A 21903-nucleotide genomic window follows, 5' to 3' on the forward strand; every position below is an offset into this window, starting at 1 on the left:
AATGGTTCGTTCTGAAGAACTCATTGAATTCAGGTGTGGTACTGTGGTAGAATGCCACCATTGCAATAAGTCAGTTCATGAAATTTCATCCCTGCTAGATATTCCTTGGTCAACTATAAGTGGTATTATTGGAAAGTGTTAAGGAACAGTCACAGAATGGGGTCACCGAGTGCTAAAGCTCATGGTGCTTCAAAGTTGCCATCGCTCTGCTTATTCTATAGCTGAAGAGTTCCAAATTTCCACTGGCATTAATATTAGCTGAAAAACTGAGCGGCTGGAGCTTCATAGAGGAGCCGGTCGAGCACCTGCATGCAAGCCTCACATCACCAAGTACAATACCAATCGTCGGATTGCCCCAGGCTTGCCACTCTGCCCCCAGAAATGCCTTATACCCCCCTATTTGCCACTCTGCCCCATGATGTGCCTTTTAACCCTCTATATGCCACTCTGCCTCCAGAAATGCCTTATACCCTCCTATATGCCACTGTGCCCCATGATATGCCTTTTAACCCCCTATATGCCCCTCAGCCCCATGATATGCCTTTTAACCCCCTATATGCCAGAGTGGCATATAGGGGGTTAAAAGGCATATCATGAGGCTGAGTGGCATATAGGGGGTTAAAATTCATTTTTGGGGATATATATATATACTGCTAACAGCAATTACACTCCTATCAAGCCAAGGCAGCCAGTACATGCTGGAACCTGGGGATGTTAGAAGTGTGATTACAGCCTCCCTATGCCATGCTACCACCCCCACCCCCCTTACACATCCATGCTATCACACACACACTCATTCACAAACATTTAAATACTCATTCATTCCATTAATCACACATACACACACACGCTCAAACCCCCCACTCCCCCACCCCCTTACCTGAACTGCAGATCTCCCACTCGCAGACTTCTGCAGGGGCCCGGCTGTGCGAGCAACTTCTCTGGCCCCGCCCCCCAGAGGAAGGAGGGGGGAGGTAGAGTTATGTGAGGACTGTGCTAGCTTCCTGTTTCCTGCTGCTAATAGCAGAGACGCTGCTCGCGATCAAAGCCCAGTAAGCAGCATGGCCGAAGCAGAATGAGGTCTGATTAGAAGACGACCTCGATTATAAGACGAGGGGTATTTTTCAGAGCATTTGCTCTGGAAAAAACCTTGTCTTATAATCGAGCAAATACGGTACATTAACAATGCTACTTGGACAACTCTTGTAGGGGCAGAGAAATACAAGTATGTGTTGTATACTATTGTTTTTTAGATGCTAAAATGTAATACAAATTAAAATGTAATTTAATAAAAAAGAATTCCAGGGAATACGGTTTATCATTTATATTATGTATAAGTCAGCTTACTATAGCTGTCGGGGGCAAAGAGGCAACTATCATTCCTACGCACAAGTCTAATATCCCTGTAATATAATGACCCCAATACACTTGTGACCCACTTACAGTATCCCAGCGAGCCAACTTAAACTGGCCCAAATGAAAAGGCACTGCATATAAAGCCCCTAGGGTGAAGTGAGCCAAGTTCTTCAAATAGGAATATCCTTTTACTCCTTGTATAGTAAAATGCAAGATGGCGGCTCCCTACTAGTTTGCTTTGTTGTTCTTATTCACAGAATAGAGTATAAGTAGTTAACGGTAACTACTTATTAAACACAAATGGATGTTTTAAAATTATCACTAAACACAATGTTCAGCTAAGTAAAGACAAACAGTATATTTGCTTATTTTTTGCACAGTTGCCTCAAGGTCAATGTCTTGTATCTTTTGTATTTCTAAAAAAATATTTTTATCAGAATCCAAAATGTTGCAAAAAAGTCATAGTAACACTCATGAGGATTTAATAAACATCATGTGAAACAAGACAAAACATTCCTTTCAAGTCTTTCCTCTCAAGCTTTGATATTTATTGTATCATTTTCCTGGAAACAATACAAGAGAGATTGAAATCACACATTGATAGTAATAGGAAGACATATATTTTCTCTTGGACTAATATGGCTATGGACATCTTAATTCATGCTGGGACTATCATGAGAATGAGAGTCGCCATAGTCTTCTTTGCTCCCAGCGGTGGAATGGAAGTCCTAGTTCCCAAGCTTTATAAAACTATAAAACAGCATGCATATTTTACATTTACTAACATAATTCCCAGTATATATATATATATATATATATATATATATATATATTTATGTTTGAATCAACAAAAATGGTAATGACATGGAAGAATGGAGATTTCTGGCCATCTTTCATATACTGTCACTGAATTACATTCAGTTTAGCACCGTTTGAACCTTGATTACCTGATGAGCAAGCAGTGTTTTTATTCTTTTCTTTTTTGTTTTGCAAACTACATACCATTCAACACACTAAAAGATTAATTCTATATAAGAATACGAAGGCAAAACAGGGCTCTCAAAATGAGTATGAGGTTTTATAGATGAGGGTTATTGTCCTTGACTCATTTGTGTCATAAGCAATTAATAAAGTATCTTTGAGTTAAAACATCCAAAAGATAAATAATTAGAATACAAAATCCTTAGTACATGGTGTCAGGGTAAAAAAAAAAACTTTAGTAAAAAGACCAATTACATACAAAAAGAAAATAAGGACAATACTTTTTTGGTGAACTAAAAGTTTAAAGTGACAAAAAATGTATTTTGTGTGCAGCTGAAGTGTAGTGGTGTAAAACAAAGCGGGTGTAGCCTGGGTGGTGAGATTAGGCGTGTATTTCTCTTGTCTGCTGTAAATCTAGGCTTTACAGCATACACTGTATGTCATAGTTGGTATTTCCTGCAGCTCTGTGCTAAGTCTCTGGTTTTGTAATGGAAAAGCAATCAATTGTGTCGGAATCACCAAACAGATTTTCAGAATGGCAGGTTTTACAACAAAAGATCCTCTAAATTCTTGAAATGTATATTCAGAAAAAATGTTGCCCTCTCCCAAAAATGGGAGAAAATGCCTTATCAACAAGATTTGGCAGATTTACAAACAGTTGTGTAGACCTCTATAAATGCAGGAGGACAGTTTGTAGTTAATTCAGTTACAAAGAGTTGAACACTTCAGTGATAACTGGGTAACTCAACACAACCCAACAAAACTGCTCACTGTATTCTTGTAGTGAACTTTAATGTTCTTAGCTCTTAGTAAAGGAACCCATCTATGTCCTACTTTTACCCCTTTTCTTGGTTTAGTTTCGCAATGAGTAGGGTAGCTATTTTTTATCTTCTTACTATACAATATATACCATTGCTCTCACAGGATTAGGCTAATGGTTAAGGTACCAAGACATCCAATTTTGGGTCATCATAGGCTTAGGCCCCTTTTTAGATGACCAAAAATAGATGCTTTTGCTTTACATGGAGATGTGGCTTTTATGTGATCTTATCAACCTTTTGATAACTATCTTTGCAACTGAGTAAAGCGTTAAACTATATATATTTATACAGATATTTAAATCATTTTATATGCATATTTCCGTTTCACATCCATGAAAATTTTTGAACTGTTTGTATATCAGGGGAATGAACAAAAGGGAGTTTTGCTGATATTCTACGTATGCCGAGGAGCATGCATCTATTTCTGGGCTACATGGAAAAGAAAGGCTAAGTTGTCAGCCTGGCATTATCTTGCTGAGAATCAGCCGTGAAGTCACATTATTACCATAAGAATTATGTTCTTGTTGTCTTTTCAGAATGATTATCGCAAGCTGTCTATGCAATGCAAAGATTTTGTGGTTGGTGTCCTTGACCTGTGCCGGGACTCGGAAGAAGTGGAGGCAATTTTGAATGGAGATGTAGATGCTGAGCCTGTGGACTCTCATAGACCTTCTCTTAGCAGAGTGAAGCTGGCCATTAAATATGAAGTAAAGAAGGTAAAAAAACAAAACCCTGGTGTTCTCGATTTTATGTAAATCACATTCAACCATGAGATTGGACCTACCTAAGCACAATATAGTGACGTTTATTAAGGAATGATCAATGACACGTGTGAAATGTGGCAATCATGTTAAGTCAAAGGTATTACTGTTTATTGGTCAATGGAGGAAACCATGTAAAGTCAGAAAAGCTTTTGGGACCTCAGAGGTATTAGGTCCTGAAAGCTAGTACGACTCCGCATCTAAAAAGCCTATCATGTCGGAATAGTCAGTGACATAAGGAGGCTGTTGAAGAGAAAGTGATGCTGGGTTATGCAGGGAAGGCGGCAGATACTGAGGAGGGGCGAGGGCACAATCTATTCTTCTTGTAGAGAAAGTTTGACTTTTGTTTACTTTCTTGGAACTACAGTCAGAAATCATTCTCAGACATTTAGTCCTAGTGAGTATTTACCTCCTTATCCACATACAATAGAGTTTGTGGGCTGTTTCTTTTTTGTTCCTATATGAAAATAATTCAATAATCTTGAAGATATAGTGCATTATATGCCTCTGACTTCATGGGAGACTTTTAAAAGGAAAGACATTTACTTGTCTTCATAAACAAACAGTGACTTTGATTCATAGCAGCTACTGCTTCATTGCTTTAATCTTCCTGGTACTGTGCATTAAGAGGTTAGACAACGTTTCCTAATGTAATTTGTTATTTAACGCAGATGAGACACTAATGTATTTACTGGAAAATCGTATACAACATGTATATATATATATATATAATGCAATACAGTATTTTATAACATAATATGTATATATATATATATATATATATATATATATTATATATAATTAATACTTAAATTAAAGTAACCCAAACATCAGGATACGTTTCCTGTTAACAGAAGTCTAGAGTTTATCACAGCTGATGATGATCAAGTTTATAAGATCAAACGCATCAAACATACTGGTTCCTGCTTTCTTTGGACACTAACAAAAGGAGACAACACAGAAACCACAAGGAATTTAAAATATGTGCAAAATTTAGAAAAAAATACATGGGAAAGTTATGTTTCTGAGAAAAATATTCAGGAGGCGTTAAAACAGTTGTGTGTTTATGATTGTTGTACACAGACATGAGGAATAAAGCTAACAATAACTACAGCACCAGTAACGCTAAATAAATTTTACGCGATTAAAGTTTATCAGCATTGGGTGCACATAGTCGAGTGCTGAACACATAATACACTCAAGTAAATAAATAATGTTTTTAAACCCAGATTATGGCAGCCAAATCCTCTTTGTGTTATTGGGGTAATATGCCTTAATTTATTAAGTTTCTGCTTCTTTCTTTACCCCTCAGTATGGTAAAACATGTTACGTTCCCACTGGTAGGGTAAATTAATCCAAGAGTAGAAATTAGGTGTTCCATGCAGCACAAGTAGACCCTCACATGTAGTCCTTTGGTCATTAATCTATTTTGAAACAAGGGTAATACCTAACTCTAATCTAACTCTAAAGAGTTCATTAGAACCTGGAGTATAATATCTGACCATAAGACTACACAATATTTTTATAAGCCACTACATCTGGTTATTCTACTTTATGCACAGTTAAAAGTCCTCAAATCTGTTCCTAAAGAGTTTTAGTGCCAGTCAGAGTTAAGGTAAAGACAATATCAAAGTACATGACTTCATTGTTTGGGAGGACATTATAGATTTATATAAATTGTTATTACGCTCGGCAGATTAAATAGCTTGTTGAAGTTTGTAGATCTGAAATGAACCACTATGCAAGAATAAGTTTTTTAGGAGTCCAAATGTCCTAGAGAGGCGAGGACTTTTTTATTTTCTTATTATGTAATCCAGGTATTGTATTTCCGTGAAATACTGCTTTGAATTTATGGGGCATGCACACTAATATACAAACAAATGGGATCTGATGTTAGGACAATAGACAACTAGGAGAATGGTTCCTGCATGTGGTCTCTGCTCTGTGCTCAGCTATATCTCATGAATTCATAGATCGTGTACACTATAGACAAACCCCAGGCATTTTTGTTATCATTGTTGGCCCAGGTAACAGAGAAGTGAGGTTTGTGAGGACAAAAACATCTTAAGCTCCCTTCCATGAGAAGACATGGATCAGACACTGGTTTGCACGGATGGATTATTGTGGTAATATTAATTGGTGAATGTAAAACCCTATCCATTCTTGGACTGATTTGTGTTTTGGTACAGAGAAAGTGTATATTTTTAATAAAGCAGATTTTAATCTGACAAATGTAGTAGATACACACATGCCTATTGATCAAATTAATCTAAATTACTATATTTTTTAAACTATTAAAAACAATCATCATTTTTGGAATATGGAAAGAGATTGTTTTAGCTTGTTTTTAAGATGAAAATATTTAATCTACAAAATTAAAAAAAAAACCAACTCTCAGGCTTAAAAAAGGGAAATTAGACCAAACCACACCACCATCAATTAGGTCAGCGTGGGTATTAGAAAAACAAAACAGTATTGACATATTCAGGTGATTAATTGAAATCCTTTAGATATATACACACTATCCACACTCTATAACATAAACTATAAAATCAATTTCCTAACGACTGATGTCTATATAATCTTGTGTCTGTAAAATCATGATAGATGTGTTCATGGTTTGACCCATGTGGCTCCTCAATGGATTAATGTAGTGGTGTACCCTATGGAATCAATACCATTTTGAAGTAAATGAGGCATTGCTAGTCCAAAATCATCATTTTACATAATCCGCATGACAGATGACCTCTGTAATCAAAACAATTAATTGTGGAATTGGTCAGTCCACAATTTATTTAGGACTGATACTGATTGTTTATATATGTGTAAAATGAAAACATAAAGAATGTCTATGAAAAACTATTTAGCATAAAATGTTCTCCAAATCATGCAAATAAAGATGAATCATCATAAAATATAGTGGATCTCTATTTAACACGTGTGGTTATATGCATGACAAAGAGTTATCCAATGTTTAACAGATTTACCACATATATGTCTGGACACACGGATTATATAATGCACAAAAACACAATAAAATACAAAACAACACAATAAAAAGTAAGTCTTTTAGCTCTTAAATAAATATAAATATTCATACATTGATGAGTGCATCAATGTTTGAATGTATAGAGTACAGGTTTTTTATATATGGACTGAGGAAACACTGTGATGCAGAGTGGACCCTCAGAGCAGGACCCTGGTCAGAAGAGCAGTCAGTAGCAGGATAATCGGGCCAGCAAGAATCTCTGGAACAAAGCTAGTCTCTGTTCTTCTTGGAAACCTTGATGAAATCCAGAAAACTAGTCAGATGAATGGTTAGGACAGAGAGCCTGCATGAGATCCTGAGGGATAACCGGCAATGACCCAGATGGGTAGAGACATGAAGATAAAAGACGTTTGGGAGTGTACTAGCCTTACTTTGTTGGAGCAGCTTGGTGGTAGCCAAATACAAAAGTCTTTGGTGTGTCTGAGAGCTGTTGGCTAGTAGGAATAGTCCTGTGATAACCGGGAGGTGACTGACCCTGATGGAACATAAACGATAGGCAGTGGTACCTGAGTTATCTCAGTAATGTTCATTATACACAATTTGTTTACATGTTAATTGGAGAAGTCCTAAAACTGTACAAAAATTCTTAAAATCGGATAACTGCTAACAACAAGTAAAACGTGTGGGCCAGTTAGCTCCATTTTTTCCAAAATTGGCACCAGCAAGATTTTTTCTTAAAAACTTTTTCACTGTGTTAGCTAAGAGGGTCTTTTTTGCCGAGCTTCTGTCAATCTTTGGTGAAAATCATATGGAAAGAATTTTATTGCTCAGCGTGTTACAGGAGATGGTTTCACTATTGACCAGTGGGCAAAAAAAAAGTGAATCTACATAACTGAGGGGAAAAAAATCTCCTATTAAACTTCTGTAGCATTGTAACAAGTTGAGCAATAAACTAAATATACACACAACAAAGCAATGAATCAGTACACACCCAACAAATACTTTTTAAAGCACCTACCTGAGGCAAAAATATTGGTAATTATGTCACACTATATGGCCATATATTGTTTTGCCCGCCACTATGTCAAAGTAACCCAAGTTTGGCAAGTCCTAATGTTACATATAGCCTCACCAATAAAGATTGCTTTTTAAATTACTTTAAATGTACTTTAATATATGTTTTATACATCCTGCAAAAAAGACTTACCTTTCAATAATCGTGTATCTCTGGGGATCAATCCCTCCGCAGACCAAAGATCACACTAAAGTAAATTAAAGTGTTGCCAGTTAAATCAATGGGAGTGTGGGAGGCAATGTTAGACCCCTTAGAACCCTTGTTCAAGCCAGAGCTGAGATTCATCAGAATCTCTCCATGCATTTGCATTGGGAAAATGTTAATTTAAATGTGACCCTCATCATTCGTATTAAAGTGCATTGCTAGAATGTCTCTTTAAAATATTGAATTCAAAGAAGGTGACTAATGTTCCTTTTTTTTTCTTTTGCAGTTTGTGGCACATCCTAATTGCCAGCAACAGCTATTAACTATCTGGTATGAAAATCTCTCAGGATTACGAGAACAGCCGATCGCTATCAAGTGTTTGGTTGTGCTGATTGTTGCCCTTGGTCTCCCGTTCCTTGCTGTTGGCTATTGGATAGCACCATGTAGCCGGGTATTGAATTCCACATGTTATAATGATAACTTTTAAGATCTTCACTGACAGGTGCAGGTAACTCTAGCACTGAATAGGTTAATGCAAGTGCTTATTAATTTCCAACCAGTGTTTTTTTCTGTTTTGTTTTTTCTAGGAACATTCATTCAGTTTTTAAGATATCTTTACTTTATTATACCTGAGTACCTGAGATTATTGCTGTTTTCATTGTATGAAAGTAAGCAGCTTGTGAGCATCAGAAAAAAACCCTGTTGGAAGTCACTAGATCTTCCAAATATATGTTTGATATATCTAAAGACTTGTGGAAGCCTCTTTGGTCTTCAGTTAACATGATGCTGGAAAAAAAAAAAACAATATTTGCTCCTCTTAACTAAAATAATTTGACCTTTTCCGAAGCTACGAACATCTATTGTCTAAAGCACTGACATAGCCCAACACTATTAGTTTTCTTATTCAGTGTTATACTTTGTAAAGGTCAATAGCCAAGCAATGTTCCTTGAGTACATGACGACAAAACTTTCAGTCTGCTTCATGGTTCCAGCCATCAGAGCCTTTGTGCCGCCATAATTAATAAATATGGTTGTTTTTTCTTACCCCCATTAATATTTTAAGTCTTTAAATAATCAAAAAGATATGTTCTTATCTATGTAAAATGTAAACCTTGCTTGAATTGGAAATATTATAGATATATCAGGATATCAGGCAAGGTTGGAGCCTTTTTGTGCCTTCTGGGATTATAGATTTCCAGCCCTTCAGTGGTCACAACAATTATTTTGTATTCTTTTGTGTCATAGAACAGTTTACTGATAAGTGCTCATGAAAATAAGTGCAACTTTAAACTGCTTCCCCACTGTACTGAAAATATATTATTATATCACATTAGGTTTTCATTTATATTCAAGAACATTTGACCTCCTTTTAAATGCAGGTGCCACCCAGAAGAAATATTCATTTTTTTCATAGCAAATTTAAATATTATACTTTTTAACTTTGTTATTCACTTCATTTGAATTTAATGTTTCTTTCTTGTGCCCATGGCACCTTATGTGTTTCATTAAAGAGAAATTATTGTCACCTTCGCCCTTTGCTGTACCTGTCTAGACCTAGCTGAGCAGGCAGCTGTTAAGGCCCCATCAATATGCACACATAGACATTATGTCCTGTGAAAGCTACATGAAGGCTGCTCTTAATAATTACAGATCTTCAATAACTGAGAACTGAGAAATAACAAGAGTACATAACTCTTGGAGATTTTTTACCATAAAAAGTATAGATGTTAATGCTCATGTTCAGAACAGATAATAGCAATTACAATAGTTGCATCTTAATGTCCTAAGAGCAACCACAAGCGCCATCAGTGAATGACATTGCCTCTGTGAACTCACATCAATGAGTTCACAGAGGGTCTATCCAGACCCTCTTGAGAACTCTCAAGGTCCTGCGTTCAACCATGCAGGTCGATGGAGCCCCGCTCACTAATCACAATGTGATTAGTAAATTGTAAAAAAAAATTAGTTACATAAATAATTATCCACTGTCACCAAAAAAAAGTCCAAATAAATGTATAAGTTATTTATGAGCAAGTCCTACAATTAGCGCTATATCGTTACAAAAATTGATCATGGAAAGAGTTAATATAATGGCATTTTAAAAGCTCATAGGGTGTCTAGTTTTCAAAAATGTATGATTTGATGGGGTAAATTGAATTGGTCGGCTTCAAAGATGTCCCAAAAATAGGACATGGGCACAAACTGACCAGATGTCCAAATGCAGAAAAAAAGCAAAAAAAAACATAAAAACATTGGATATTTCTAAACTCAGGACAAATAGTAGAATCTATTCATTAGTATTTGCAGATGAGTAAAAGATTTTTAAAATAAAAGTGACAAAAAGTCCTTTTTAACAAAAAAATCACCATATTTTTTTATATAGTAAATTAGATGACAATAATAAAAACACTATATACAATGTGTGTGGGAGCACAAAATGAGAAAGAAGAATTATAGCTAAACAGCAACACTGAGAAATGTTAAAAGCGCCTTTGTCCCAAAATGTGTAGTACGGGTAAGAAACAGTCTTGTCATTAAGGGGTTAAAAACATTCAGCTTGCATAAACTCAACTGTGTTTTGAAATATATTAACCCATTGTAAATCATATGTGTGATTTGGAAGTGTGAGTCCACTTCTTAACACATTTAACATTTTTGTTAAGTCAAAAAATTAAGAAATCTGACCCAAAATTTACTAAATCTAGGAGGTAGCTAGTAGTACTAAGTACCCTTCAGGGGAGGCACGTCCATTGTAGTCAATGGAGTATACAAAAGATCCCCAAACTATATATATATATATATATATATATATATATATACATGCTCCCGCACAACCTGCAGCTATTCAGCCTGCTGCCATTGGACAATAATTTTTTTGTGACATTGGAGAGCTGTGAGAGGGAGAGAGGAAGAGAAAGAGAGAGAATGTGTGTGTGAATATGTATGAGTATGTTGTTAGCTTCAGTGTTTATGGTGAGTGTGTGAGCCTAGGGTTAGTGGAGCTTGGAAAAGTGGACTAGAGGCAGAGAGAGTATGTGTAAGTATGATGTTAGGGTGAATTTGTTTTAATAATAACCAAGGTCACCTATCTGTAGGGGGAATATTTCACTGTCCCCTTTAAGCTTCACAGGACACTCCAGATACAGGGACATCTGAGTATTCCTGGATGCTGCCCATGATACAAGTGGCACCCCTTTGATATGAGTAGGGAATAATAATTGCTTTGCCAAAGTTTGCTTTGCATTCAACTTCAGTTGATTCTAGTTCCTGGTCCTGAGTCAAACTTTCATTTAATTTTGTTGTCTTTGCTTGGTGCCACTTATTTCTTTCCTGTGTTGCAAGTTTTGATAGGAAGGGCTTTGCTGGAGAACTTCATCTAGCCTTCTGAACAGCTATATTACCTGCTGTGCTGGATCCAGACAGACTGGGACCCAGAAAGCACCTGGGTACCATCCCTTTATTCATGATGTTACATGATGATTTTTTTTCTAAATCAATGGAAAGGTTATTGAAAATTAATGTTTTTAGGAAAAAAAAATATTTTAGTATTTTATATGGTATAATGAATACATGCCTATTGGTAATGCCATGAAGCATCTGACACGTTTGAAGAAACCGAACTCTTGGTTCATGTGTACTAAGTGATTTTCCATTGAATATTCTCAGTGAATTTTCTACAGATTATTTTTTCAAATAAAACACTGTATTTCGTTCTATGAACAGAGAGTTGGTGAACTGATAGGAAATATGTATTGTCATCTTCCCCTTGTTAATTTAGCATCATGCTGTTCATACTGAATGCAGTAAGATATCATATTTCATCCCCACTCGCCTACAGTATACTAAAGAGAATAACAGCCACTAAAAGATTCTCTATTTTTTTTTTCTAGCTCGGCAAAGTTCTTCGTAGCCCCTTTATGAAATTTGTAGCTCACGCGGCATCGTTCATCATCTTCCTGTGTCTGTTAGTGTTCAATGCATCTGACCGGTTCGAGGGCATTAAAACACTACCGAACATCACTGTCATTGAATATCCAAAGCAAATCTTCAGAGTAAAAACGACAAGGTTCACTTGGACAGAGATGCTCATAATGGTGTGGGTTGTAGGTAAGCCTATAAATGCTTTTAGCGTCACAATGATTACTTACTGTAAATGAATACAATTAATATGTCATGTAAACAGTTAGCTCCAAGAGCATGACTTTGCTGCCTAAACTGGTAATATCACCAGTTAAACTTTTATTAATTAACACAGACTTCAAGATTCAAACAAATTTGTGTATTCTATTAAGGCCATTACATTTTATTATTTCCATCAGGCCTTTTATAAGTGGGCCCAATAAAAAAACCTTTAAGTAGTAGAAGGTCTAATTTGATTACCTTTTCTCACCTAATTATTGATGGCAATGGAAACTATTAAGTACAATATATTATTAACTATGGAACACAAGCTACAAACACTGATGAGATAGTTGATATAGCACACTGTTTGGAGAAGAGGACATACAGTATCTCACAAAAGTGAGTACACCCCTCACATTTATGTAAATATTTTATCAAATCTTTTCATGTGACAACACTGAAGAAATGACTCTCTGCTACAAACATAACTCAACACACAGCCATTAATGTCTAAACCTTGGCAACAAATCTCCAAATGGGGCCCAATTAGGCATTTCCCCGGGACCAGGTGCCGTGCAGCTAAATGTTCTAGTTCAGGTATGGGTTGCCTATGTCCACTCACCTTTGATGGTGTATAAATCTTATTATATTCATCCAGTGCCTGAGATAGTTAATAGTTCTATGCTTACAATCCACAGCACTAGAACACTGGAAAGCAAAAAGTAGTCAAATTCTACGGGTATATCAGGGGAACATGTGTAGGAGCTTGGCAACAAATTTCAAGAATATAAGTACAGTGACCTAACAACGTTTAACACCCGGGTGTTCTGCTTGGTTACAGGAATGATGTGGTCAGAGTGCAAGGAGCTCTGGCTAGAAGGCCCAAGAGAATACATTCTGCAGCTATGGAATGTGCTGGATTTTGGGATGCTATCTATTTTTATTGCAGCTTTTACTGCCAGGCTTCTTGCCTTTATGCAAGCCACCAAAGCCCAACAATATGTGGACAAAAACATCCAAGAGAGCGACCTTTCATTGGTCACACTTCCACCGGAAATTGAGTATTTCACCTACGGTAAGATCACGATTGGTACTCTCAAGAACAACGTAGCAAAGGCTGAATCCATTCTTTTAAAATAATACATAAAAACATAGTCTCATCAAAACTAGACATTAATCAGCAAATTATATAAAGCTACTTGGCTGCCATTGCCCAGGTTTTTTTTTGTATTTATAGCCCCAGCCATAAAATACTAAACATCCCATCTTGGAGCACTATGCGAAGCTTGCTTCCAAGGTACAGCTTTTTAACTAGGTGTTTAATAGGTAAAACGACTTTTATTAAGAGCTGATAAGAAACTGGCTTCATGAAGGACAGAGCACATGGTTAAATGATGAGACACAAGTTTAGCATCAGTCTGAGATGATGAACCAATTCTAACCAACGTCTCATGCAATAAATATTAAATACATGCAGGAAGTCATAACACTCGGCCCGTTTCCTGCATTAGCTGCAATTAAGGCTTAGATAATTATATTGGAAGATGTTATTTACGTGAACGAGGTCATTCATCTTAATGCTGATATGTAAACTCAATACTGTGTATTTGGAGATGCTGCTTTTTACATGAATCACTGTGTGTGTGTCAGGTCTTTGTAGGAGCCCATATTTCATTAAATCATGGGCAATCTATATCCATTTACATTTTCTAAACAGACATTATTATGCTGGGCAATAAAGTACGGATTGACGTTAATCTTAATGCTTTCAGCGATCAGACAGTTTCAAACTATAAATTGATCGGTGCAGTTCGGTGAAACTGTCGTCTTTTTTTACCCTGCATTTTGCTTGATATAATTCTGCACTTACAGTAGGTATATTGCATTTTGTAAGCAGCTAGCATTATAGCAATTGAAATATTGATTTATTCTACAGTAATTATTGTTCTCAAAGAGATATATTATGCTTCACATCGATAGTTTTGATCTCTATGAGAACTGTATAAAGCTGTTGTTCATTTTACATCATGTATTTGAGAACAGCTTAGTGCTCTTTCTGTGAATCTATAAGGAGGAAAATACCAATAAATTATTAAAAGTGTCATTTTATTGCTATCACAGAAAATTATATATATGGAAATAAAGAATAGTTCTATGTGAATAAGGTGATACGATGTAAGGTAGAGTAAGAAACGTCAAAGGTATATTTAGGGGGCAGCATTTCCAGGGGGTGGCAGCACCTCTGCTGCATAACTAAGAACCAACTAGAAAACAAAGGACCTGTGAGCAAAAATTGCCACAAGGCTCTCAACTTCACCAGGCATCATGTTCCATAGCGCCACCTTTGCCCCCAAACAGCTCGTTTGTGCCATTTTTGCCCCAAGCTATTTATCAGTGCCATCCTAATCCCCAGCCTGTCTGTTCCATCTTTGCCCAGCTCATCAATGCACACAAACAGCTGGTGTGTACCATCATTGCTACCAAATAGCTTGTCTGTGCCTTCTTTGCCCCTTGCCCTCCCAACATACAGCCGACACACATATGTAAACACACTTACACAACTTTAAACATGCTTACACATACACTTACTCATACTCACTCATTCTAACATACACATTCCCCCCTCACATCACTTAAATATACACATTCATTCTCACAAACACAACACATACACAGCCATGCTAGCACACAAACACTTACACATTCATGCTCGTACTTACAAACACTTTCACATACAGATTTATGTTAACACACACTTATACATACACATCCATGCTCACGTACACATATACATAGACATTCATGCTCCCATACATATAGACATTCATGCTTACATACACGTATGCTGTGCGAGCAACCCCGGTTTCCCCATGGGGCGGCATTCCTTTCTCCCTCCCGGTTCAAAATGGTTTACAATGGGCCCTTCAGACCTGGAACAGCCATCAAGCTATTTGTTCAGTCTGTAGGTTCCACTTTTCTGCTAGCTAGGGTGTTCTGTGGCCAATAGGAGCTCTGTATTTCTGTATTTTTATTGAAAATGAAATACTCTTGTATATCTTGGTCTAACTGGTTTCCTGATAACATTTTAAATTATTTATATGTATGCATTCAAAGAAGTCCATGGACCAAACATAGCTATATTATTTATTTTATGTGGATTAACCGTGTTCCAGTGTTAGTCAATAATGCCATCTGGGCCATAACTTTTAGCAACTGGTTCAGCCCCAATCTCTCTCAATTTCAACAAGACCATCTATAATTTGTATTGGTTTGTTAGGTCATTTTATCGTTACACAGATTTTGTGCAATTATGCAGCCTGTGCTCCTACTGTATGCATATTGGATAATCAAAATGTAATTATTTTGTTTAATGCCTTGTATCAGTAATCTATAAACTGAAATTGATGGTCCTATAATGAAAATGTTTTATTTCCAAGTAAGCACACAAACTTTTATTCTGTTTTGATGCATTCTTATTATTTGGATTCTAAAACATTTGTTCTTATTTTCCACAGTGTGGTTTGTGTTCTCTCTGACCTTTCATCCCCACTTGTAATATCCTTCATATTTTAAGAAATCAGGGAAATTACATGTCCTACTCACACCAGTCAGATGTTTGGGCTGGAAAAAAAATCAAACAAAATACCCAAGATAGCAAAGTACCTATTTGTATTTACAATTTGTACCTTTACAACATATTATCTATTTGAGTACATTGCAAAAGGCAAAACAAAAGACACATATAGAAATGTCTAAAGAAATTCAACACCATAGAAAGCACAATAAAACACTCTGCACATGCACAAGGCGGAAACTTCATGGTATACCAGTGACAGTTTAACATTTACAACGCTAACACAATGACTGTAGCATAAGCAGTCCTAGGAACTCTCCGGGATTGACCTAGAGTCTCCATTGCTTCCCTGGGTTAGTTTCCTTCTTCACCAAGTAGAGTAGAAGCCCTTTTCTACCCCTATCTGCCCACTTAAGGTTTCCTGGTGCTAGCCCTGCCCTATTCACAGATAACACCATCGAAACATTAGCTACGCATGCCTCCACACGTTTGATGGCCATGACCCCCCAAGCAACTCCCTCGGTAAAGGTCTTGGTAACCTATCCTGGGAAGTTCCCAATTATGAGCATAATTAAGAAGTCACCATACCACTGAATTAGGGAGTATATAGGTTGGTTTATTACCACATTCACAGTCAACTCCATATGAACTATGCATGTTATCCATTCATACTGTATATTTTCAGTTTCACTTCAACTTATGTCATATAAATATAATTCTTTTTTTTTTTTAGAATTTAACTACGGTATATATGTTCATATATATATTATTAACTGCAAAGACAGCATAAGTTAATGCATTTAAAGATAGGGTAGAGAGACATCAAAAGAAACATTAACACATATACTGTCAGTACCACATTGTCTATGATGAGCTTTGGATGTGACAATGGCCAGTCCTTACCTCAGTTGGCTATGAGAAAGGCTTGGTAAATGTACACATTTATTGGATTAGTTGGCAATCATTTTGGCGTTTGAGCTCCATTTTATAAAAAAGTTTGTGCTTTAGTCATTGATAGTGAGTCTTTTGACTTGTGTGCATCACCTTCTATCTCATGTGCATATGACCAAACATACCGTATATTCCGGCGTATAAGACGACTTTTTAACACCAAAAAATCTTCTTAAAAGTGGGGGGTCGTCTTATACGCCGGGTACTTACCAAGCCGGAGGTTCCCACGAAGCCACCAATCTCTCTAATCACTACGCGTCGGCTATTGATGCCGAGCGCAGGGATGCCGTCATGTCCCGGCGCCCGGCATCAATTGCCGGCGCGTAGTGATGAGGGAGCAGGGAAGCCCGAGGTCTGGCACTTCAGACCTCGGCTTCCCTGCTCTCTAATCACTAGGCGCCGGCTATTGATGCCGAACGCAGGGATGACGTCATGTCCCGGCGCCCGGCATCAATAGCCGGCGCGTAGTGATTAGAGAGCAGGGAAGCCGAGGTCTGAAGTGCCAGACCTCGGGCTCCCACAACTGGATGGAAGAAAGAAGATAAGGTAAGAGATGGGGAGAAAGGGAGAAAGGGGGGAGAAATATATATATATATATATATATATATATATATATATATATATATATATATATATATATATATATATATATATATACACACACACTGGTGTGTATATATATATATATATATATATATATATATATATATATACACACACACACACACACACACACACACACGTGTGTATATATATATATATATATATATATATACATACGTGTGTGTGTGTATATATATATATATATATATACATATACATATACATGTGTGTGTAAAGGCAGGGGTGTGTGGTGAGGGCAGTGTATAAATGTGTATGTATGGACAGGCATATGTGTAGATATATATATAGATATATATATTATGTGTGTGTGTGTGTGTGTGTGTGTGTGTGTGTGTGTGTAAGGGCAGTGCATGTATGTATATGTCAGCAAATCAACCAGCAAATCACCGGTAAGGTACATCGCTTGCCGTGATTGGCTGGTTGTTGTACGCTGGGTAGAGGGGTAGTCTTATACGGCGAGTATAGTCCAAACTCTATATTTGGACTGTAAAAGTTGGGGGTCGTCTTATACGCCGGAATATACGGTACATGAATTGAACTTGCTTGATAGTCTTTATACCAAAGTGGTTGTTTTGCTCACAAAATGGTGTCTGTACCGTCAGAGTTCGCCTTGAGTGCAGAATAGTCCATCTGTATGGATGCTGTACATCCCAAGATACTATACTTTCCTGTAACATTCATACGTCCTTATTTAAACCCAAAGCCATATTGTAGGGCTTTAATATTCTAAAGGTTATCTATGTGCAGTCAGTGATTGATTAAAATTTTAGGTTTTTTTTATATTGCTGTTATGTTTTCAAGGCATTACAGTACGTTCCCATGTCTTTTTGGTAATTAAATCTTTGCTGGTTCCCTGGTCTTGGGTGATTGCCCTCCCAGCTCAATTTAATGATTGCCTGATGCGGTACTGTTTAGATAAATCTGCTCTTTCATCCCTTGGACTGAACACTAGGAAAGTGAATCAATGTTTAACATTTCAGTTGAGTGAATTACAATGAAAGTAATCTTTATTCTTTGTAAAGATTTGTTCTTGATACGGATGTTGTTAGTCTTTCATCTGTAAAATCGCCATGTCTATATATGACATATTTATCTATTTAAGTTATAAGTCACGTTTTTAAAATACATCACTGTGTCTGATGGAGATGAAGAGCGGGGACATTGTGGTATGCCTCTTTTCCTACATTGTGCACCTGATTGCTTTTTGTTTTCTTTCCTCTTCTGATATATCGCACATCACACATCTGCAGATTTTCCTTGACATCTTTGTGAGTGAGGGGACGAATCTGGAAGAATTGTAGTGCCATATTGTCTTGTTCTTAATATATCTCCAAATTGCTGTATTCGATATATCTTTACTAGGGAACTGTCACAAAGACCGCTCCTAACATATTACAAATATTTATTTAAACTTCCTCTTGCATGTATTTTGTATATTTGTATGCATAGACTTATTTTGGTACCTGCCATTTGGTAAGGTTGTTGTACTGAATTGAATGATTAATACCATAAGACCTTTATTTTTGGGCATGTATGAGATCAATCAGCTGAGTTATTTGTTGTTAATTTTATTTCTTTCAGCTAGAGACAAATGGCTCCCGTCCGATCCACAAATTATATCTGAAGGTCTATATGCTATTGCCGTAGTCCTCAGCTTCTCTCGCATTGCCTATATCCTCCCAGCCAATGAGAGCTTCGGACCACTGCAAATATCTCTTGGCAGAACCGTCAAAGACATTTTTAAGTTCATGGTTCTCTTTATCATGGTATTTCTTGCATTCATGATTGGGATGTTTATCCTGTATTCCTACTATCTTGGGGCTAAAGTGAATTCTGCTTTCACAACGTAAGTATTAACAGCTGCCAATAGGGTTTTTATTACCTTTATAATGATTTATTTTCAGAAATCAAAGGTTAAAAGAAGAATGACATATGGAGGTTTGTATAAAGACATCAGACAATTTAGGTCATCAAACTACTAGATACAATATATGTGATATTTGTGGAACAGGGAAGGATACACAGATTAGTTAAAAACTTTGCTAACAAAACTCATATATATATATATATATATATATATATATATATATATATATATATATATATATATATATAAAATATATTTTATATATAGTTCAGATGTAGAAATTGGAATAACCACATTTCTAGAAATTCTAGTAAATCCATTAAAATGTTATCCAGTGCCAGATACCTACAACATAGATCAATTTATATTATTATTATCTTTTATTGATAGAGCGCCAAATTTATGCAGTGCTTAATACAATACATATATTCAAGGGGTATGTGACAAGACGAGAATTGACAGACTAAGCCAAACCGATACATTTGGTGCAGAGAGCCCTGCTCGCAAGCTATATCAACTTTACACAAGCCTACACTTAACGCTAGCTGTTGCATTGTATACTTATCATGTTTGACATAAAGCCCTATTATTATTCTAATAGTATTCTAATATTTGGGAGGCCAAAGTTTGGTAACTAAGATCTCCTACTGATTAGGGTGAAATAAGGGCATTTGGAAGAGCAACGAGACACTGGTAAAGGGTTGCCTGTCTGCTTTCGGTTTATGTCACCAAAAGTACATCTTTTCTAAAAATCCCAATGACAATATAAAAATAACTTACACTTCTATAAGTTATTTTAATGTTTGCTTGTATCTGAATATTATCAAAGATTATTTATTGGCTTGCAGTATTCATAGACACAGATGTTATTCTACTAGTAACATATATCTCTTGTTTCTCCATTTTTAGAGTTGAAGAAAGTTTCAAAACTTTGTTCTGGTCCATATTTGGCCTCTCTGAAGTAACCTCTGTGGTTCTAAAATATGACCACAAGTTCATCGAGAACATTGGTTATGTCCTTTATGGAATCTACAACGTCACTATGGTGGTTGTTCTTCTAAACATGTTAATAGCCATGATTAACAGCTCCTATCAAGAAATAGAGGTACTAAAACTGGTTGTTGCTACAATGAAACAACAATGAAATGGAATAGTAAATATCAAGCTATATCTTCTAGAAAACTGGAGTTTTTCTAAGTACTTTTATAATTTTCTTTGATTAGAAAGAATTGTGGATATTGCATTATTGAGCATTTATTGGAATTATAGTACCATAGTTATCATCAGTCACATTGTGATATATGTCCTACACAATCCATTAGCATAAATACACTTAGCAAGAGGTACTTGCGCAAATCACTTTATAACCACCTAAATATTATTGTTAAAGCACAATGGCCCAATGCATTATAGTTCAGTAAGCCCCCATTCAGATCTTTCAGTAACTTTGTTTCAGTTTTTACATCGACAACGTATTACTTTTAATGCCTTAGAAAATGTGCCAGGGTTGTAATTATCCTTGCAGGTTTATTAAAATGTTCCCCATTGGATGCCTTCAAAGAGCTATACAAATATAGAATACAATTTTATGATACTTACAGATGCAAATTACACAAAGTTTTAAATAAATTATAAATTGAAGCACAGTAAGTGATTGTGTGCTCTGGATATGACTTATACCTTCTATAGTTCACTGTGGTTATGGCACACAGTTATATGTTGAACACAGTTTTTACTATTTGGTTACAATAACAGGTGCAAGTTATGGTCATTGATAATGCAGTCCTTGATTAAGATTTGTTTCACTGTGAGAGAGGAGCCTACCACTCTGTGTCCTGTACCAGTTCCTCCACGTGCCTCTCGGTTAATCCAATACTGGATGAAGTAAACAACCAGTGTAATTTACAGTAAGGATATATATATATATATATATATATATATATATATATACACACATATATGAAATCATGGGCATCTGTAGGATTTTTCCTTGGGGGGGCAAAATATCCTCCCCACCTTCCCCTTCTCAAACCCCGATACCTTCTTCTGCCCATACCATTGAATATCTTTATTGGCCCAGGAACTGGGTTTCCTGGTGGGAGGCAAATGTTAGTTACCCGTTAATAGGAAATATGATATGACCATGTTAGTAGTATTCGCATGGTGTTCAGCCAGTAATGGCTGACTGTATGTCATGAGAGCCGCAGTCAACAACAAAAAAGTTATTGTGTAGTGTAGGCCACCACAACCCGGTCCATAACTACAATTCCCACGATGTTCAGTTACCAATATGGCTGGCGGAATAATAGTGTAGAGGCGGTTAACAAAAGTTAGTTAGTGTAGCAGCTGCAGTACCAATCCATGATATAAAAGCTAACCTTTGGCAGTGCACTTGTTGAGGACTCCCTTTCCCATGATGCCTTACATACCGGACTGGCTGAGAGTCATGGGAAATGTAGTCTCAGCAGCTAGAATGTTGTCTAACCTTAGCTGCAATACATGTTTGAAATAAACTACCTTGAGGCTGCAGCATGCAAACTGTGTCTCTGCCCAGGTGGAGACTTTGTGGCTATTAAGGAGCATCTGCCAGAGTGAAGGGGAGCAGACCATCTAGCGGGAGAGGAAGATAGCAGACCAA

The 21903-nt window shown here is 36.6% G+C and overlaps 1 protein-coding gene across 1 annotated transcript in view; it reads left to right on the forward strand.

Annotated features, from left to right (window-relative positions):
* Positions 1-21903, forward strand: part of TRPC3 (transient receptor potential cation channel subfamily C member 3) — a 69779-nt gene that overhangs the window by 39966 nt on the left and 7910 nt on the right. The window contains exons 3-8 of the mRNA XM_053461414.1: positions 3695-3874; positions 8414-8578; positions 12018-12234; positions 13091-13324; positions 18980-19244; positions 20175-20370. Coding sequence (XP_053317389.1) covers positions 3695-3874; positions 8414-8578; positions 12018-12234; positions 13091-13324; positions 18980-19244; positions 20175-20370 — 1257 coding nt within the window. The remainder of the gene's footprint in view (positions 1-3694; positions 3875-8413; positions 8579-12017; positions 12235-13090; positions 13325-18979; positions 19245-20174; positions 20371-21903) is intronic.

Source organism: Spea bombifrons, chromosome 1, assembly GCF_027358695.1.
Source record: "Spea bombifrons isolate aSpeBom1 chromosome 1, aSpeBom1.2.pri, whole genome shotgun sequence".
Lineage (NCBI taxonomy): Eukaryota > Metazoa > Chordata > Amphibia > Anura > Pelobatidae > Spea > Spea bombifrons.